This window comes from Lytechinus variegatus, chromosome 7, assembly GCF_018143015.1.
Source record: "Lytechinus variegatus isolate NC3 chromosome 7, Lvar_3.0, whole genome shotgun sequence".
In the NCBI taxonomy this organism is placed as follows: Eukaryota; Metazoa; Echinodermata; class Echinoidea; order Temnopleuroida; family Toxopneustidae; genus Lytechinus; species Lytechinus variegatus.
Window position 1 is genome coordinate 31334492 of NC_054746.1, and position 17363 is coordinate 31351854.

The window sequence follows — 17363 nt, forward strand, 5'->3', positions numbered from 1 at the left end:
GGCCTTTGCCAAAAGAAGTTAGACAGCTGGCAATGAATTTGCTGAAGCAAACACCCTGAAATTTCCATCGCTTGGACAGAAGAGATGGTGGGTGAGGAGTGGTTTTCCACATTCTTGAAACTCCTCTAATGAGCCAGAAGTTAATAATCCTGTACATGTAAGTGTAGAAGATGAAAGAAAGTTGTTATATGTCAGGATGTTATGTACATGTCTTGTAAAGGTAATAACATTCTTCCCAAACATTCTTCTCTTACCATGACAGTCAGACACATGACCGGGTCAGCGAGGCTGATTGGCCTCCTCAACTCCTATGGACATTGTAGCAGTCATTCTGTGGTGCTAGAACATGACACTGCACTTGCTGAGCAACAGTTTAATAGAGGTGAAGATGCTCTTCCTGATGGTGTACAGCCATGCCTAACAACATTGGTGTGGGATAACAACGACTTTTCAGAAGAGACTACATGTATCTCTGGTAAAGGCACAACTCTCATCACCAATGGGCATTCTCATTCAGCACCAAAAGAATGTTCCTGTTCCCAGATCTAGATTTATATTACAAGGCCTAACATTAGTTTCTAGGCCCAATCGATACCTAGTTGCATGTAAACTATAAATGTGGGAGTCTGCTCTGAATAGCACATTTTACACATGTGATTTAATACAACAAAAAAATGTTATGCTCATGTGCATTACGATAAACGTTTTGGATGCGCAAGTAAACTGGATTGGAAATGTGCTTACTGTGATTGTTCCTTGCCACAGCAAAAGTCAAACAGGAAAAAGGTAAGGTGGGGAAGGAGAAAATGTAGAATATCACCAACTCTACACTCAAGAAAAAAAAGAAAAAAAAATGATGAATCGCAGAAGTCTCACATGCCTGATACAAGGAAAATATTCTACATCAAATTTCTTCTGGATTAAATTGCAAAGTGGAAAGGTCACAGTTGCCATTCAATGGTTAGTTTTACGCACAGCACAGAGTCGGCAAGTGTACCTCCTCTCTCATTAGGAAGACAAACCAGTAGATCATGGATCATATTGCATATAGTGAGTAATACTGCACACAAAGGCATACCATTGGATTGGCACAAGTGCACCTGTTTTACATGGCATGCGGAATGGGGAATCAAACCCATAGAAAATAATAAGAGAAGCAGAATGGCGAAAGATTTGGGTGGAAATCTGGCAAATTATGAGAGAGTTTTGACCGTTTTTTAGACTGTAAATGTTAATCACTACACCTGTAGATATTTCAAATTAGCAACATAACATATATACAGGTAGGGCCATTGTAATGGAGGATACAGACTTCTCTTTGAATTGCTCAAGTATACAAATTTACCCTTTTTTCTCAAGATTTTATCTTTCCACTTATGGTTGTAATGGTTTACTGCCTTGAGGGAAAACCACTACAGTAATTCATATCAAAATGAATTAAAAGAAGAGTTGCACTAGCCACTTGTTACAGTCTACTCACCAAATTGTCAATTTGAGATGTTTGAGATCTTGTTTCCCAAACAGCACTAATCTCATTCCTTGGAACAATTTCTTTTAAACTTCCACCATAATATTATTTTTTTTTAATTATTCTCCTTTTCTCACACCATCATTTCATTACAAAGGTTTGATTCCCTTGTAAATTCCCAGCATTCTTACATTATGTAGCAACAAATTTGTTGAATATTTTTGGGGATATGAATCTGATATTGCAAGACAGATGTATTCACAAGACCTCTTCACTTATTGTAAAATATTGTTCTTTTGAATGGTCGGTCATTCATGCTCAAATTCTATCAAAGCTATTTTCATCAGTTCTAGCAGATCAAACTGCTATGTTTGACAGCAGCTCAACATTTAAAAATCTTGACTTGCAAACTTTACTACTAATTCATTATTTTACAATGTTTTTGTAGTTTAGTCAAAAGTTTATGCATTTTGACATGTATCTCTTTTCAGTGAAAACACAAAATTCAGTAATTAGTATGTGCATCACTCACAGAGATTTTTTCTTTCTTGACAGTACAAGATACAGAAAGCCAATACTATGCAAAGTGATCATTACTTGTAAAGATGCTAAGAAACAGATCCACGCACATCATCATTCATTGGCATTTCTTAAACTGGTATCCATTCTTTTAGTAGCTTTCAATTAATCTGTATGGTCAAGTGAAAGCATTGAAAAGGGAAATAATTCCTCATTTTATTTTTATTACACTGAAGAAAACAATTTAGAAGAAAAAACTCCATCCATCATCTGCACAACTCATAATAGAAAATAATACCTATGCTGGTTATCAAAGGAATCCAGGACTGCTGGTGAATGTTAACCCCTCTACTTTCATTGCATCTGTCCTCTGGGCAGCATTCTACACACCCCCATCCCGCTCTGGACTTGTCACAGAAGTAGTACTTGGACAACTGTTCAATAGCTGCATTGCATCCTTGCACAGAGGCACAAGATTTATCTATCCCCAACTTTCCTCGCTCTCCTTCACAAACAAATGAAAATAAAGAATGGGATAAAAACTTGAATAATAAAGGGCAGGTGAATCTCATTATAGCAAAATCCTGAATTTGAAGGTGTACATACATGCACATATGTGACCAATCATGATCAATACAAATTTTGTGTAAAAAGGTTTGTAAAGGGTTGTTAACAATACAAGGGATAGAGCTACATGCACGGTGTCTGCCAAGCCCACGATCAATTGGGCAAAACAAATTTTCAGAGGATTTCTGTTTCGAATAATAAAATATGAATTTTGGAATTTTAGATTTAAAGGAATGTTTATCAACATATAATTTTGGAGGGGAAAAGAGTTGTGCATTTTTTCAATTCAATTCAATCATGGTTTATTTTGTATAAAATCAATACATGTTACACAGCCAGAAGGCTGAAATTAGCATGCTGACAATAAAATGTTCACAAGTCATAAATGGGTAAAAGCAACGATTACAATTTAAAGAGGTACATGTAAGGATTTGTGATGTACAAAGATAATAAATAATTTTCAAAGAGCAAGTCTACATGAAAATTCATTAAATACGATAAAATAGAATGAAGAAAAAACTGTGAAAATACAATATTAAAAAGGGAAGAATATTAGACAATTAAAAATTCAAATATTAATTGGATTGAAATGGAGACTAAAACAATGGCAAAACTTTGAGTTAATTTAAAGGCTATGAAAGTAAAAATTATTCAGAATTTAGTACAAATTGCTCAAATACTTAGTGCGGTCAAAAAAGGTTGCTGTTTAAAAAGTCACATAAAATCAGCTATTCGCAGAGAGCTTTCAGAGGGGCAACCGTTCATCATGTGCTCCACAATTACAATATTGTATTTATAAACTTACAATCAATACTTTGAAAAGAGGGTAGGTTTTTAGCTTCAATCTAGTTTATAATTGTTTTGTTTGACTTAGTGAATGTGAACTTGAAAACTAAAAAAAATAATAAAATGAGGGTGGCTTAGTGGAAAATGTAGTTTGCAAGTGATAACAGGGGTATGGCTGTCTTGAAAATAAAATACCATTAGATATAAGGGACAAATTCCCACTATGAGATGATCATGGTCACATCTTTGAAAATTGAGTGATAATACCCTGTTCTAATAGTTAAAACAGAAATGGAATTTACAAAAACAATATAAAATATACTTCCATCACCCTTGTGGAAAAGTATTGTGGGTAAACAGAAAATAAATTCACACAGGACTCACTTGACACAATAATCTTCATTCAAGTAAGGAGTTTTCAAAAGTGATTGATCAAGTCCCATCTAATTATTCACAATACATATCATGGATAACTTACATTACACTATACAGTGCATCCAACAAAAAACGAATTCGAGATTTATCATGCCTTAATCACAAATACAATAGATAAATGACCTATCATCGTAAAGCCTGGGGAAGAGCTGCCAAGTTGTATTTTGCATTTTCAGTATTCTTATCCCCCAAAATCAGTAGTTTGACAAAAAAATCCGTATTTTTACCATGAGATAAATATGCATGCATAATGGCAAAGTTCGATCACTTCATACATTATTTTGCGCCCCACACAGTTGCACACGAGACCGAAAGCTTCAGTCTAGATTTTGGTTGTTCCGCTGAACTGTGTTGGCTGACTCACCCATACATAGACTGAAGAATTTGGAGGCCCGTACGTACAGACAACGTATTAGCAGTAACGTTAGATCTAACATTCGACGGAAACCTGTTTTTTTTTCGATCGTTTTTTGCAAATAAAATCATAAAATATCACATTATGAAAAAGAAATTGCATCCATATTTACGGAAAAATGTATGAAATTCAGAAATATCGTACCTTAGACCGCAGTTACGGCTAATTCGTTTCAAATTATGATCGAAACATCGTCATCTTCGATCCTTCCGTCGGTCAACGTAAGTTGCCATCTTGGATGACGTCATCATCCTTACAGACGTATTTACCAGTCGCAAAATATCGCGATTTGAGCCGCTGCTTTGCGCTTGTAAACGTAAACTACATGCGTGCGCTCGGAACTTGTCACCCGCATTGATTCGCCAGGATATCGAAAATTCTAATCGGAAAGCCTTGATGAAAGCATAACTCATTGAACGTAGAGGGCAGCAACACATGGAATACCTTTTCTTCTCTAATTTGTTTTTTCCCGTATTTTATCATGAAAAAGCGTACTGCCGTATTTTAAATTGATTTCCGTATGAAATACGGAAAAATCGTACTACTTGGCAGCTCTGCTAGGGTCTCCTCTTTCATTTGAAATAACTAAGAATATCCCTAATTCATGCATGAGTGAGCAAAAACAATTTGAAGAAAGGAAACCAAAAAGTCACTTAGTGGGCGGTATCTGAGTTCAATATCTGCTCTTTGGTTTGATACCTCAATTACAAAAAAACGGTCAAGAAATAAAGTTCTGTTTATTTGAATTAAGGCTTGAGTTCCAATAATTTCATAAAATGAAAAGGTTTTACAGGATAGCATTAAGACTTACTCGACACTTTTTGTTGACGATCAGCCATGCAGAAAGTCTTCTGTTAACCATGCGATAGCTTCGGTGGAAAACCGATGAAAACATGTATGTTTCTTGAAATTATGGAAATACAAGCATTGTTTCGAAGAAATAACTTTAGTATTTCATTACCATTTTCTGCAATTTAACTATCAAATTTAAGAGCAGATTTAGGCATGTGATTTTCTTTGTAAAATTTTGATACCCCCCACCAAATGACTTTTTGCTCTCCTTGCTTCAAATTGCTTTTACTCACTCATGCGTGGATGAAAAATCATGTATGTTATACCAGCTGAAAGAGGACATTCTAAGCTTTTATATAGTGGTAGGTCATTTGTTTATTGTATTTGTGATTAAATTATGAAAAATCATCGCTAAACATCAGTTTTGTAGGATGCACTGTATATAACTGGTTAATTCAATGTACAGTACATGTACATGAAAGATTATATGCATACATGAAAGATTATATGCATACAATTTCCATAATTCCCTATGAACAAATCCTCTTTTACAATCTTCTTTTCTTGAACAGTGTTGGAAATGAAGAAAGGGATTGATCTCAAATCAGCATTTATATAGCCTAGATGATGATCATGAGAGTTTAATTGCTTAAACACATAGGCTTAGCATGTGTCTTGTGTGATATTTTGGGGGTGTAATGCAATTACTTTCACCAAAAGAAGTTGCACTGCACAGCAATGACAAAGCAAGTTTACATATACACACAAGGCTCATTAGGTTCGGCCAAATAGATAAAAAGTATTTCTTAATGTTGTTAAATAACAGTTATAAAAATATACATGGTAAGCATACCCATGACTATATCTAAAGAGCAAGCACTTTACAGCGGAATCTTCACTACTTTTTTCTGAGTGACATAATGAATGTGCAAGCTCACAAATCATTAAATTAATTTCTCAGATCAGTGGCTTACTTGAGTAAGTAACTTGGGTAAGACATCTATCTTGGGTGATCGAGCATGTCTGAATGTTGTTGGATCCGATGCAGTTATCATTGGTGTCCTCACTGGAACATCGGTAACACTGCAAACCTTCAGCTTGAGAAAGGAGAGGAGGAAGGGAAAAAAGGAAGTAGGTATAGATTTAGAGCCCTCTTTTATTTTATCATTTTCATGAATTTTAAGGTCAGGGCATTCAAATGCACTGTACACATGTTAGTGCTGCAAGTCAGATGGCCTGTTAGAGTTTTTCCAGAATTTTGATTTGGTGCGGGTTTGACAATGTATTACTACAATTAAATAAATTATCAAATACAAATAAAAGATTGCCAGGACTGAGCAAACAAAACATTTATTTTATTGGGTCAGCAAGGTTGTAAAAACTGTTTAATAGATTATTTTTGTCTCGCCCACCAGAGGTGAAGGCGAGACTTAGGGATCCAAATGTCGTCCGTCCGTCACAAACCTGTAATGATGCATAACTCCACAACCGTAAGTCGCTTTTCAACCAAACTTGGATGGTGGATGGACTTGGGGGACCTGCATGTAATGCTGGAGTCTGAGGTCACATGGTAAGGTCAAGGGTCATTTTCAGGTCAACGTTAAAGTTTACATGCAAGACTCTCTTATGACACCTAACTCCACATCCGTAAGTCGCTTTTCCACCAAACTTGGATGGTAGATGGACTTGGGGGGACCTGCATGTTATGCTGCAGTCGGAGGTCACATGGTAAGGTCAAGGGTCATTTTCAGGTCAACGTTAAAGTTTACATGCAAGACTCTTATGACACCTACATGTAACTCCACAACCGTAAGTCGCTTTTCAACCAAACTTGGATGGTAGATGGACAAGATGAACAATTGATCTCCACTCAACTGCTGTTATACCAGAAAAACTTCATATGCCACTCATAAGAAATATTAAAGTCCATATTCTTTTAAAAGTAGTTTAATCTGGTAAATGAATTGCTCTAAGAAGATGAATTATCAATTGCTTCTTAGTCCTGATAGGTCAATGCCGGCAGGGTACCAGTAGGAAGTAATTCCTCAAAAGCTGTGTGCTCCAGAATAGGTAGCCTAGCTTAGTTGGAGTAATAATAATGCAGGGCCCGCTGGGAGTAAAGTTTTTGGAACTGAAGTGGCTACCCTCAGTAAATATACATATACACATGTACATGTACCATCATCATCATTATTATTACTAGCAGCATCACCTGTGGAAGCACAGGGGGTATATCATTTTTCTTTATCAAGGTGTGTGGGGGCGACATGTACATGTATGTACAGCAGACTGAAAGCAAAGCAGTTTATTGATAACTGGGCATTTTAAAGGTAACTGACGTTACATGGCAAAAATTTAACGCACCTTTCATTGTGTGTATTCTCTAAAACAACAAATTATTTGAGTTTGCTTTTGATAGAATTAATAAAGTGAAACTTGCTGTATACTCTGATACTAAGTTTCTCAATGTAACCACATTCGTTTTGCATCAGCAAGCAAAAATGTGTCGGTAACTGATATTACACAAAAAGGACATGCAATTTCAGGGTGTTCAGTAAAATTGAAATATCTCATGTCCCTGAGTAGATAGAGTAATAATGTGAATATGTGAATGTATACCTTCATTACTAGGTTAGGTGTCAAAATATTGAATAATTTCTTTCTGTCTTTTGGGGGGTATGATAATTTTTCCACGACCATAATGGTAACTGATGTTACATTTAACTTGCCATACATAGAGATAACACATGAAAGTCAAATGTGTGGAATCATTGCATTGTATCTTCTGTGCAGGGCTTCACATGAAAGTGGACTTGATGTGGAAGTATACTTTCTACAAATATTTCAATGAAAAAACTTTTTCTTTTTCTTAATTCATATTCTTTGATTCAAAAATTTTATTATTATTTGTCGGTAACTGACAATACACATGGCATTATTTTCTTGGTACTTATATGCAAGGCTTTTTAAAATCATAAAAGTTTCATAATACTGCACTTTTTTAATTATCAAAAGATAAGAAATGTATGTTTCACAGCAGCTACATGTATTCCTATAGTAATTTAATACTGCATTGACTGTACACATGGATTTTCTGACTATACACGCATTTATATTCATCAGTTTTATATTGACTTTTTAAATCCTTTCCTTCTCCAACCTCCCCCTCCCCTCAAAAAAGGCAAAATGAATAAGGGTCACCTCCACTATGCTACGCCTACCCCCCCCCGAATCTCATGCAGCGATGCAGTTATAAAATTATTTCTATTCTGGTCAGTGCAAGCAATGCTTACAGACAGTGTACATCTGTCAGATTTCAGTTCTCTTCATAATTTGTTTAATCATTCTCTTTGCTAATTTCCTTTTAAGCTGTCAACAAAGTATAAACTCCAGCTTCTAAACTGAAACTGAACTACTTGTAAACTAGAATTTAATTCGTCATGCGGACGAATTAGGTGGTCTGTCTTTATTCTCACCATCGTAATCACTATTACCATGTTCATGCAGATCAATATGATCTTCATGATGACGACGGAATGTTCATTATGGATGGAATACTAGTGAAAGACGGGAGATGATAAAGCACTGTGAAAAGGGTCTCTCTGATGTATGACAATACATGTGATATAAAAAAAGTAATTATAATCTGTTTTATCTTGCGAAATTTTAACTTTTGTACCTTTAAATTATCATAAAGGATCATGTACGAGGTGGTAAAAAGAAAAAAAAATGGAAAAAAAAAATCATCTTGTTTACCCCAGGACTCGAACCTCCGCCCTCCAGAAAGCAAGTCAAATGCGTTATCCATTGAGCCACGATATTCCCCATAGAGATTACACGTAAGCAATTTTTAGAATTACAATTCCAATTTTGCAAGTGAAAAACGGGCATGATCCCGGCATCTGATAAAAAAATGGAGGGAACACTTGCAAAAGCTTAGGATCTCAGCTACATCATACCAAAAGCTCAGGGAAAAGTGACACTAAAAAATGGAGATATGGCTCACGAAATAGAGGAATGTCGAATCCAGTTTTGAGAAAAAGTCATGTCCCATAGAGATTACACGCAAAATGAGGAAAAATGACATGCCTCTTTTCATCGCTGTTTTACGCCATGATGCGTTTTTCAAAATGAAAATTTATGTTAACTCAGGAGAAAGAGTACATTCTAAACTACAACCTATCCAAACCTGGGCGAAAAACGATCTATATTCGAGAAGTTACAACCAAATTTGCATAAATTTGATGACGTCATTTTTGAAAAAATGAAATTTTTAGTTTAGGCGCCATTTTGATGACGTCATGATCAAATTGAGGGACATTGGTGACATGAAATCAAATTTACAACTAATATTCTATCGATATATGAAAAAAAAATTGGGGGTCAATGGACTATTTAAAGAGTTACAGTGAATTTTCAATAGGCATGTTTTTGCCCATATACGGCCTATAGTGAGAGCTCGCGCGCACACGTGCTGCAAACTTTAACGGGTGTTAATTTCGTTATTAATGGTTGTAGAAGGTTGATCAAGGTATCAAATTGTTCAAAATTTTATTATCAATGCAATGATGTAAAAAAAGACGGTGTTACTGTGTTGCGTTAGGGCGTTACGCGCGCAAATTTTTGAAATGCTTAAAATGACCTGAAACGTACCCAAAAATTTTTATAGGCCATTTGGAGTATTTTTTACCTTTGACGCGCGCGTACGCACGCGACATGACCTTTACATAACCTTTGATGACATTGACCTTTGACCTGAAGTTAATGTCATGTAAATATTGCTAATTTTTGATAATTGATAATGAAGATATGATAAAATGAAGAATTTTACAAAATGGCGCCTAGATGACGTCATCATAACCATATGACCTTCAAAAGCTTAGTATGCCGTCTCTATGATAGATTCTATATATGACGAAAAAATCAGCAAAATTGATTCAGCCAATTCCGAGAAAAGTTGGCGACAAACATAGGTGCCAAGAATAAAGAAAAAAAAGAAAATTCTGACGAAATCAATAGGTGATCTGTCATAGACAGACCACCTAATTAGAACAAGTGGAATGCCTCTGGCCGTCTCACCTGCATCACGCGGTTCAATATAGCAGCAGTGCTGACTTTGCATACTACTCTGACTCGCACAAGATGTTCAGTGATACATGGTTACTCTTATGTCCTCTTTTTATGAACTAGACCAATAAACTTACAGAGATATGATGGTTATTCAACAAAAAACCCCAACATGGCCAAAGTTCATTGACCTTACATGACCTTTGACCTTGATCATGTGACCTGAAACTGGAACAGGATGTTCAGTGATACTTGATTACTCTTATGTACAAGTTTCATGAATCAGATCCATAAACTTTCAAAGTTATGATGGTAATTCAACAGATACACCCAATTCGGCTAAAGTTCATTGACCTTTGACCTTGGACATGTGACCTGAAACACGCACAGGATGTTCAGTGATACTTGATTACTCTAATGTCCAAGTTTAACGAACTAGACCAATAAACTTTCAAAGTTATGATGGTAATTCAACAGATATCCCCGATTCGGCCAAAGTTCATTGACCCTAAATGACCTTTGACCTTAATCATGAGACCTGAAACTTGCACAAAATGTTCAGTGATGCTTGATTACTATTATGTCCAAGTTTCATGAATCAGATCCATAAACTTTCAAAGTTATAATGGGAATTCAACAGATATCCCCAATTCGGCCAAAGTTCATTGACCCTAAATGACCTATGACCTTGATCATGTGACCTGAAACTTGCACAAAATGTTCAGTGATGCTTGATTACTATTATGTCCAAGTTTCATGAATCAGATCCATAAACTTTCAAAGTTATGATGGGAATTCAACAGATATCCCCAATTCGTCCAAAGTTCATTGACCCTAAATGACCTTTGACCTTGGTCATGTGACGTGAAACTCATGCAGGATGTTCATTGATACTTGATTAACCTTATGTCCAAGTTTCATGAACTAGGTCCATATATTTTCTAAGTTATGATGACATTTCAAAAACTTAACCTCAGGTTAAGATTGCGATGTTGATTCCTCCAACATGGTCTAAGTTCATTGACCCTAAATGACCTTTGACCTTGGTCATGTGACATGAAACTCTAATAGGATGTTCAGTAATACTTGATTAACCTTATGGCCAAGTTTTATTAACTAGGTCCATATACTTTTTAAGTTATGATGTCATTTCAAAAACTTAACCTCAGGTTAAGATTTGATGTTGACGCCGCCGCCGCCGCCGTCGCCGTCGCCGTCGGAAAAGCGGCGCCTATAGTCTCACTTGCTTCGCAGGTGAGACAAAAACCCCAGTTTAGATCCATACAACATTGATCAGAACTGTTCACTTTTCATCTATACTTAAAAAACCAAAAACAAAAATTGTATCACACATCTACACTACTAACAGGTACATGTATAAAAAACAGGAATTTACTTTTAGCCCGGCAATGGTCAAAAGAATCCTAGAAACCAATAAAGGGGCCCTGGCAACACCCCCTTCATCGCTATGTTAAGCTTATCAAATGTTGCAGATTTAGGCAATAGGTTGGGAAAAGTACCCCTCCCCCCCAAACAAAAAATTGTCTGATACAAACAATTAGGTACTTGGTTGGTAAGTGCATGTACATATGCAATATTCATAATTTTATATACAGTACCAGTCACCATTCTTTGACTACCTGTTTACCTGTTTCCCCAGAGAACAATAGATTCAGCCCTTGTGAACTATACCTTTTAAAAGTCAATAGCAAGCTCCTTCTGGTGTGACTTTTAACTAAGTGAAAGACTTAAATAACAAGTATACAATATTTCTTCACCATAATATTGACATTTGCATTTCACTATTGGTAACCATTTTATCATGGTAACTGACATTACATCTCGGTAATTGACATTACATTTTCCACTTGGTAACTGACGTTACACATATTTTTAAAATGGTACCCTATGGCTTGATTGTTAATTGGTAATCTTTAATTTTGGTGTAGAAGGGAGGGGTGTTACCTAGAGAGGAAATCTACCAAGTTTCATATGATATATCCTTTTTTCCGGGAAATTAGAAAAAAAATTATGTTTTTGGTAACTGACGTTATAACCATATCACAATCTAACTATAAAACGGAAAAATGTATTAGAACATGATGATTCAGTAAGCAGTCATGTACATTTGTATTTTGTTAATCACACAGAAATAAATAAAGTTTAATATATGAATTGGAGAACATAATACTAAATATAGTTAATTTATTTGTAAATAAATTTTAGGGACATTAATTTTGTTGTAGGTGTGCAGCAAAGAAAGATATTGCCCATGTTGCCAATGTGCAGAACTAAAAATCTGATCAAATTTGCCCTTCAATAAAAGGGTTAATAGCAATTATAAAAAATTTTAATTTGGAACTTATCACTGACTTGATTGTCTGACCCAACCAAACAACTTCATCATGTTGGAATTTAGATTTTGTGTGGAATCATTCAAAATAAATCCGTTAAGTTTTACGTCAAAATCACTAACCACTGAACTGTGTGTGCAGAGCACTGGCAGTTTGGCCTTGGAGCAATGTGTTCCAGGTAACCGAATCTGTTAAAATATAGGATTAAATATAAACGATGTGTTTATGAAACTGAGCAGGTAGTTAGGTCATTGGATTGACCTAATTATAAAAAAAAGGTAGCTTTCTCAGAGATTCATCATGAAGGTTTTATCTCCCAATTTCACTGATGTTGACATAGATTCTAGGCCTACAAATACTATTCTCGCTTCATTCTCACCTGATCGGCAAGCAGGTGACAGTGAACTCAAATAAGAATATTTTAAAAATACTTGCATCGTCTAATAAATATTACAAATTGTAAAACATTTGTTTCAATCAATAAATATCATTCAGCACTTGTTATGATATTTATTGACCGAAACAGGTATTTTACATTATAAGATGGCTAAATAATTTGCAGCTTGCTGATTGGTCAAAGCGTACCACTTGATCATTCGCGAAAAGTGTCTATCCCTGCACGCCGTGGGACTTGTCTAACCCACGGTAAGCAATTTCAAAATTTTTGATACTTGATTTAGATCTATTTCATTATTTCTTTCTCATATAAGGTGCTTAATTGCGTTCGAAAGTACTTAGCCATCTTATAAAAGAAATAACGCATTTTCCCCGTCGTTGTTCAGCGATATGCAGTGCACTTGAGGTTTCTTCTTCGCATGCACACTCCACACTCGCCTCTGGCTCGTGTGGAGTGAACATGCACAGAAGAAACCTCTCGTGCACTGCATACTCGCTAAACAACTCCGCGGAATGCGTTATTCCTATAATTCATATTTATCGGCCGATTCAAGTATTTTTTTCAAATCTAAGTTGGCAGCTCTACACGCGTGTGGTATCTTGTTATCGACAACAAAAGACTCCAAAATGCCGACGTATACAGACTGGGTGAGTTAACGCTCATGCTCTTATGTTTTTTCAAATTTAGTACTATTTATTTAATAAATATAAGGACCTTAATTTTATCAAAAACGGGGGGTTAATATGGTTTGGGCCCATTTACGTTAGTTTGGGCTCCAAACGTAAAGGACAACTGTTGATTTAGCCTTACTTTGAACGTGGGAATCTTATCCCTACACAGGAATAAATGGGATCCACTACCAGGCATCACGGGGGGTAAGCCTACGAAGTAAATAATTTTACTGCCCAGACGCCACCAGGCTAAGCAGGGGCGCGCATAGACCAAAAGCTTCAGTCTCTGTTTTGTTGGTTATTCAGCTGAACTCCTTTGGCTTCACTCACCAAATACAGAGACCGAAGTCCGAAGTCCGAAGTTCTAGCGCGATCTGTGCAGGGGACTCAATGGCCATATGTTCATGTACTTAAGATCGGATAAAACGGGGAAGTGAATTTGCGCGACAGCCGAGGTAAGTCACTGTTTTTGTTCCTTTTAACTTCATTTTTCTCCGTTTTTTTTGCAATTAATGCCAAGAGGGAATATAAATTTGCATTTTGGTTGCGTTAAATTTCAACATTTTCATTAATTTAAGACAAAATTTGAAGGGCCCCGACGGGGGGATTTTGCATTGCAAGTCCCCTAATGGTGGCTGCACAATAGCGAGCCGTCTGTGTACGAGGAGAAATTGAAAAAAAAAATGTTAAAAAACTCCTCAAAACGAAATGAAATATGTATATTCGACCGACGCTTGAATTTGCAGCTCCTGTCTGGACATCTGGCATCACATGTGACCACTCTGCCTGCATTGAGCGTGTTCAAAGAAGAGCTCTTAGGATTATCTCATACCCGAGCATTAAGCCGTATGATCAATTGCTCTCGAATTCAATGTAACCTCTCTAGAAGAGAGACGCTCTACCCTTTCACTTAAATTTGCTCAATCTCTTCTCAAATCTAAGATGCATCGACATCTCCTTCCTGCAGATAGAGGTAGTGACTGTGGTCGTACTCTGAGGGATGCATCTGCACTATCCCTTCCCAGGATGAGAACTGACAGATATCGGAATTACCCCATCCCTTATTTCATTCAAACTTTAAACAGTCAGTGAATTTAATTTACTGTGTGCAATTTATTCAGTTGCATTGTCATTTCTGCTAGCCTACATGTATTGAATATGAGTATGGTTAATCTAAGAATATATCTGTTTGCATAAATTCTTTTTCTCTCATCTGATGTGCAATACTCCTTTGTGATGTTTTCTTTCTCTCTCCTCTATCACTTTCTCTCCTCTCTTTTTCCTTGTTCCTTTTCTCTTCCCCTTTTTTCACTTTTCTATAACTTCTCTTTTCTGATTTCATCACACTGTTATCTGCCACATTTATATAAATCTTCTGAAAGCTCTATCTACACATGTACTTGTTGGTTTGCTCATCCTGGGGATGATGGCGATTTCATTGTAATGTTTGCCCAAATGTATTCACAATGAAATTTTAAAAAAGAACAGTTATTTCTCATATGTATGTTTTATGATTGCATTTTAACATAGCATGTACTTTGTCGTGCAATATTCCCTAACTGCATGCGATGTACTTTTTTTTTCCTTTATGATTAGATATGATGTCCTTTCAGATTCTGTCTGTGTCTGACCTTTCTATTTCTCTCTTTCTCCCTCCTTCTCTTTCTATCTCCTTGTTGCTCTTTCCCACTCTCTCGTCTATTATGATTGCCATCATGTCAATTTTTTTTCCACATAATTCTTATATTTGTAATCTGCAATTAATTGTTTACTTGTGGGTCTTTCTTGTTCTCCTCCTTTATTACTTTTTTCCCTCTTTATCTTTTGCTACACCCCCTCTCTATTCTCACCTTTTCACACGCTCACTCTTGCCATTCTTGCTCCTTACCTGTTACACAAATTAAATCTGTCTTATTACATGCAACTCCTCATTCTATAATTTTTTATATTATTATTGCATTTTATACATGTTTTTTTCTTCTTTAATGGTCACTGCATGTTATGTATTCGTTTATTTTTTTTGTTATGTATTTTAAAAAATGTAAACTCACATTGTTAGTCCTCAGACTTTTTGATGAGTATTTTTAATAAAACCGAATTGAATTTTAATTTGAATTTAGTCTAGAGCGCATAGACAGCTGGCGCTGGCAGCTGTCTTTTTCGAGGAGTTTTTTAACAGTTTTATTTTTTAATATCTCCTCGTACACAGTGTCAGTGGAGCCAACGGAGTTCAGCGGAACAACCCACATAACAGAGACCGAAGCTTTTGGTCCAGACTAGGTACCTTGATTGAGCGAAGTTCGTGCAGGCTCCACTCCACTTCACTACCGGTAGTACAGCTACACTACCGCTCCACCTACCCGAAGGTGGAGCGTAGCCGTAGCGTAGTGCAGCGGAAGTGGAGTGGGGTCTGCACGAACTTCGCTCGAGGACCGTAGTCTAGTACAAGTGAAGAATTCAACTCGTCAAGTCTTTTTCCTAGGGCTTTTATCAAACTTACCTAAATTGTACACACCGACAAAGTAAAGCAATACCACATTGAGCATACAGGACTCAAGATACATCTTGTAATTTAGTTGTTTGACAGCAAAATTGTTACTACATGTACTAGTGTCGTCGGGTTGCCATCAAATCGTAACCACCCGCTCTGATTATTTTTGCCAATCAAATTGGCCGGCTGGCATGACTAGTGGCGCTGGCTTGGCCGGCCGGCCGATCTTACCGAATTTTAAGGAGTGAATAATTCTTCAATACCCGGTTCAAAATATACATTAAAAAATAATAATAATTTGTTTTCATTAGAATATTGCATATTTTTCTTTCATTTTAACATTTATAGTATTATGATTTAAGTATCATCATTAATGTTTTTTTTTCATTACTATCGTTATCTTCTTACATCTTCTATTATCGTATCGGAAATCATCATTGCATCAGGCATCATCACCACCATCACGATCACCATCATCATCATCACCAGTGGCGTAACTACGGGGGGCATGGGGGGCACGTGCCCACCCCCCCCCCCCCCCATCGGCTGGCAAAACAAAAAAACAAAAAAAAAACGGGGAAAAGGAGAAAAAGAGGGAAAAAGGAAGAGAAACCTAGTGGGGGAAAAAGAAATTGTTGTTTATCATAGTGTTATATTATGTTAAGAAGCATTTTTCACAACTTCATAATTATGAAACATTATTTGCTTGATTGTGTCTTCATTGTTCTGGTGCTCGCATAGACTTTTTAACGAGACATATAAAACTGCTGTACTAAAGCCTCCCGTTTTCAAATCAATATACAACAAAATAATATATTTCCTCGCAATTAGAGTTATTATTGTTTTAAGAGTCTTCTTTTTCATGACTACTGAAAGTTATTGCCCTATTTTAAGGTCTTAATATAAAACATTTCCTGTCCGTGCTAACGTTCGCATTATAGTGGATTGGTGAGATTTCTGCTCTTCATGAACTCCTAAAATCAGTCCTTAAAATGTCAATTTTTGTGATCTGATTATCAAAAAATTTTAGCTCGCACTTCGCGCTCACACCATTTGGTTAGTGAAATACGTGGGGTCTTAGTGAATTCCTACAAACAAGCCTTGGAATGCCCCTCTTCATGTCTGAATTTCCTAGATTTTCAGCTCGCTTCGCGCTCGCAGTATTTCATTAGTGAGATGCGTATGATAATCATGATTACAATGACTTCAAAAAGTGCTCCATGTGTTTAGATGTAATTCTAACAAAATCAGCAAGCGCTTGGCACTCGCATTAGATGACTATGGTGAGATATACTCTGACTTAATGGATTCGTAACTATAGTCCTTAAAATATCCATGTTTTGGGGTCATACAAAAATTTCAGCTCGCGCTTCGCGCTCGCATCATTTGGTTAGTCAAATA

General features: G+C 36.3%; 1 protein-coding gene across 1 annotated transcript; it reads right to left on the reverse strand.

The window, feature by feature from the left end:
* Positions 1-1870: 1870 nt before the first annotated feature.
* Positions 1871-16109, reverse strand: LOC121419005. The gene is made up of 3 exons (XM_041613264.1): positions 15972-16109; positions 5957-6079; positions 1871-2492 (listed from the first exon to the last, which is right to left on the reverse strand). Exons 1-3 carry the CDS (start codon positions 16033-16035, stop codon positions 2254-2256), a joined length of 426 nt encoding a protein of 141 aa, XP_041469198.1. The 5' UTR covers positions 16036-16109; the 3' UTR covers positions 1871-2253.
* Positions 16110-17363: the final 1254 nt, after the last annotated feature.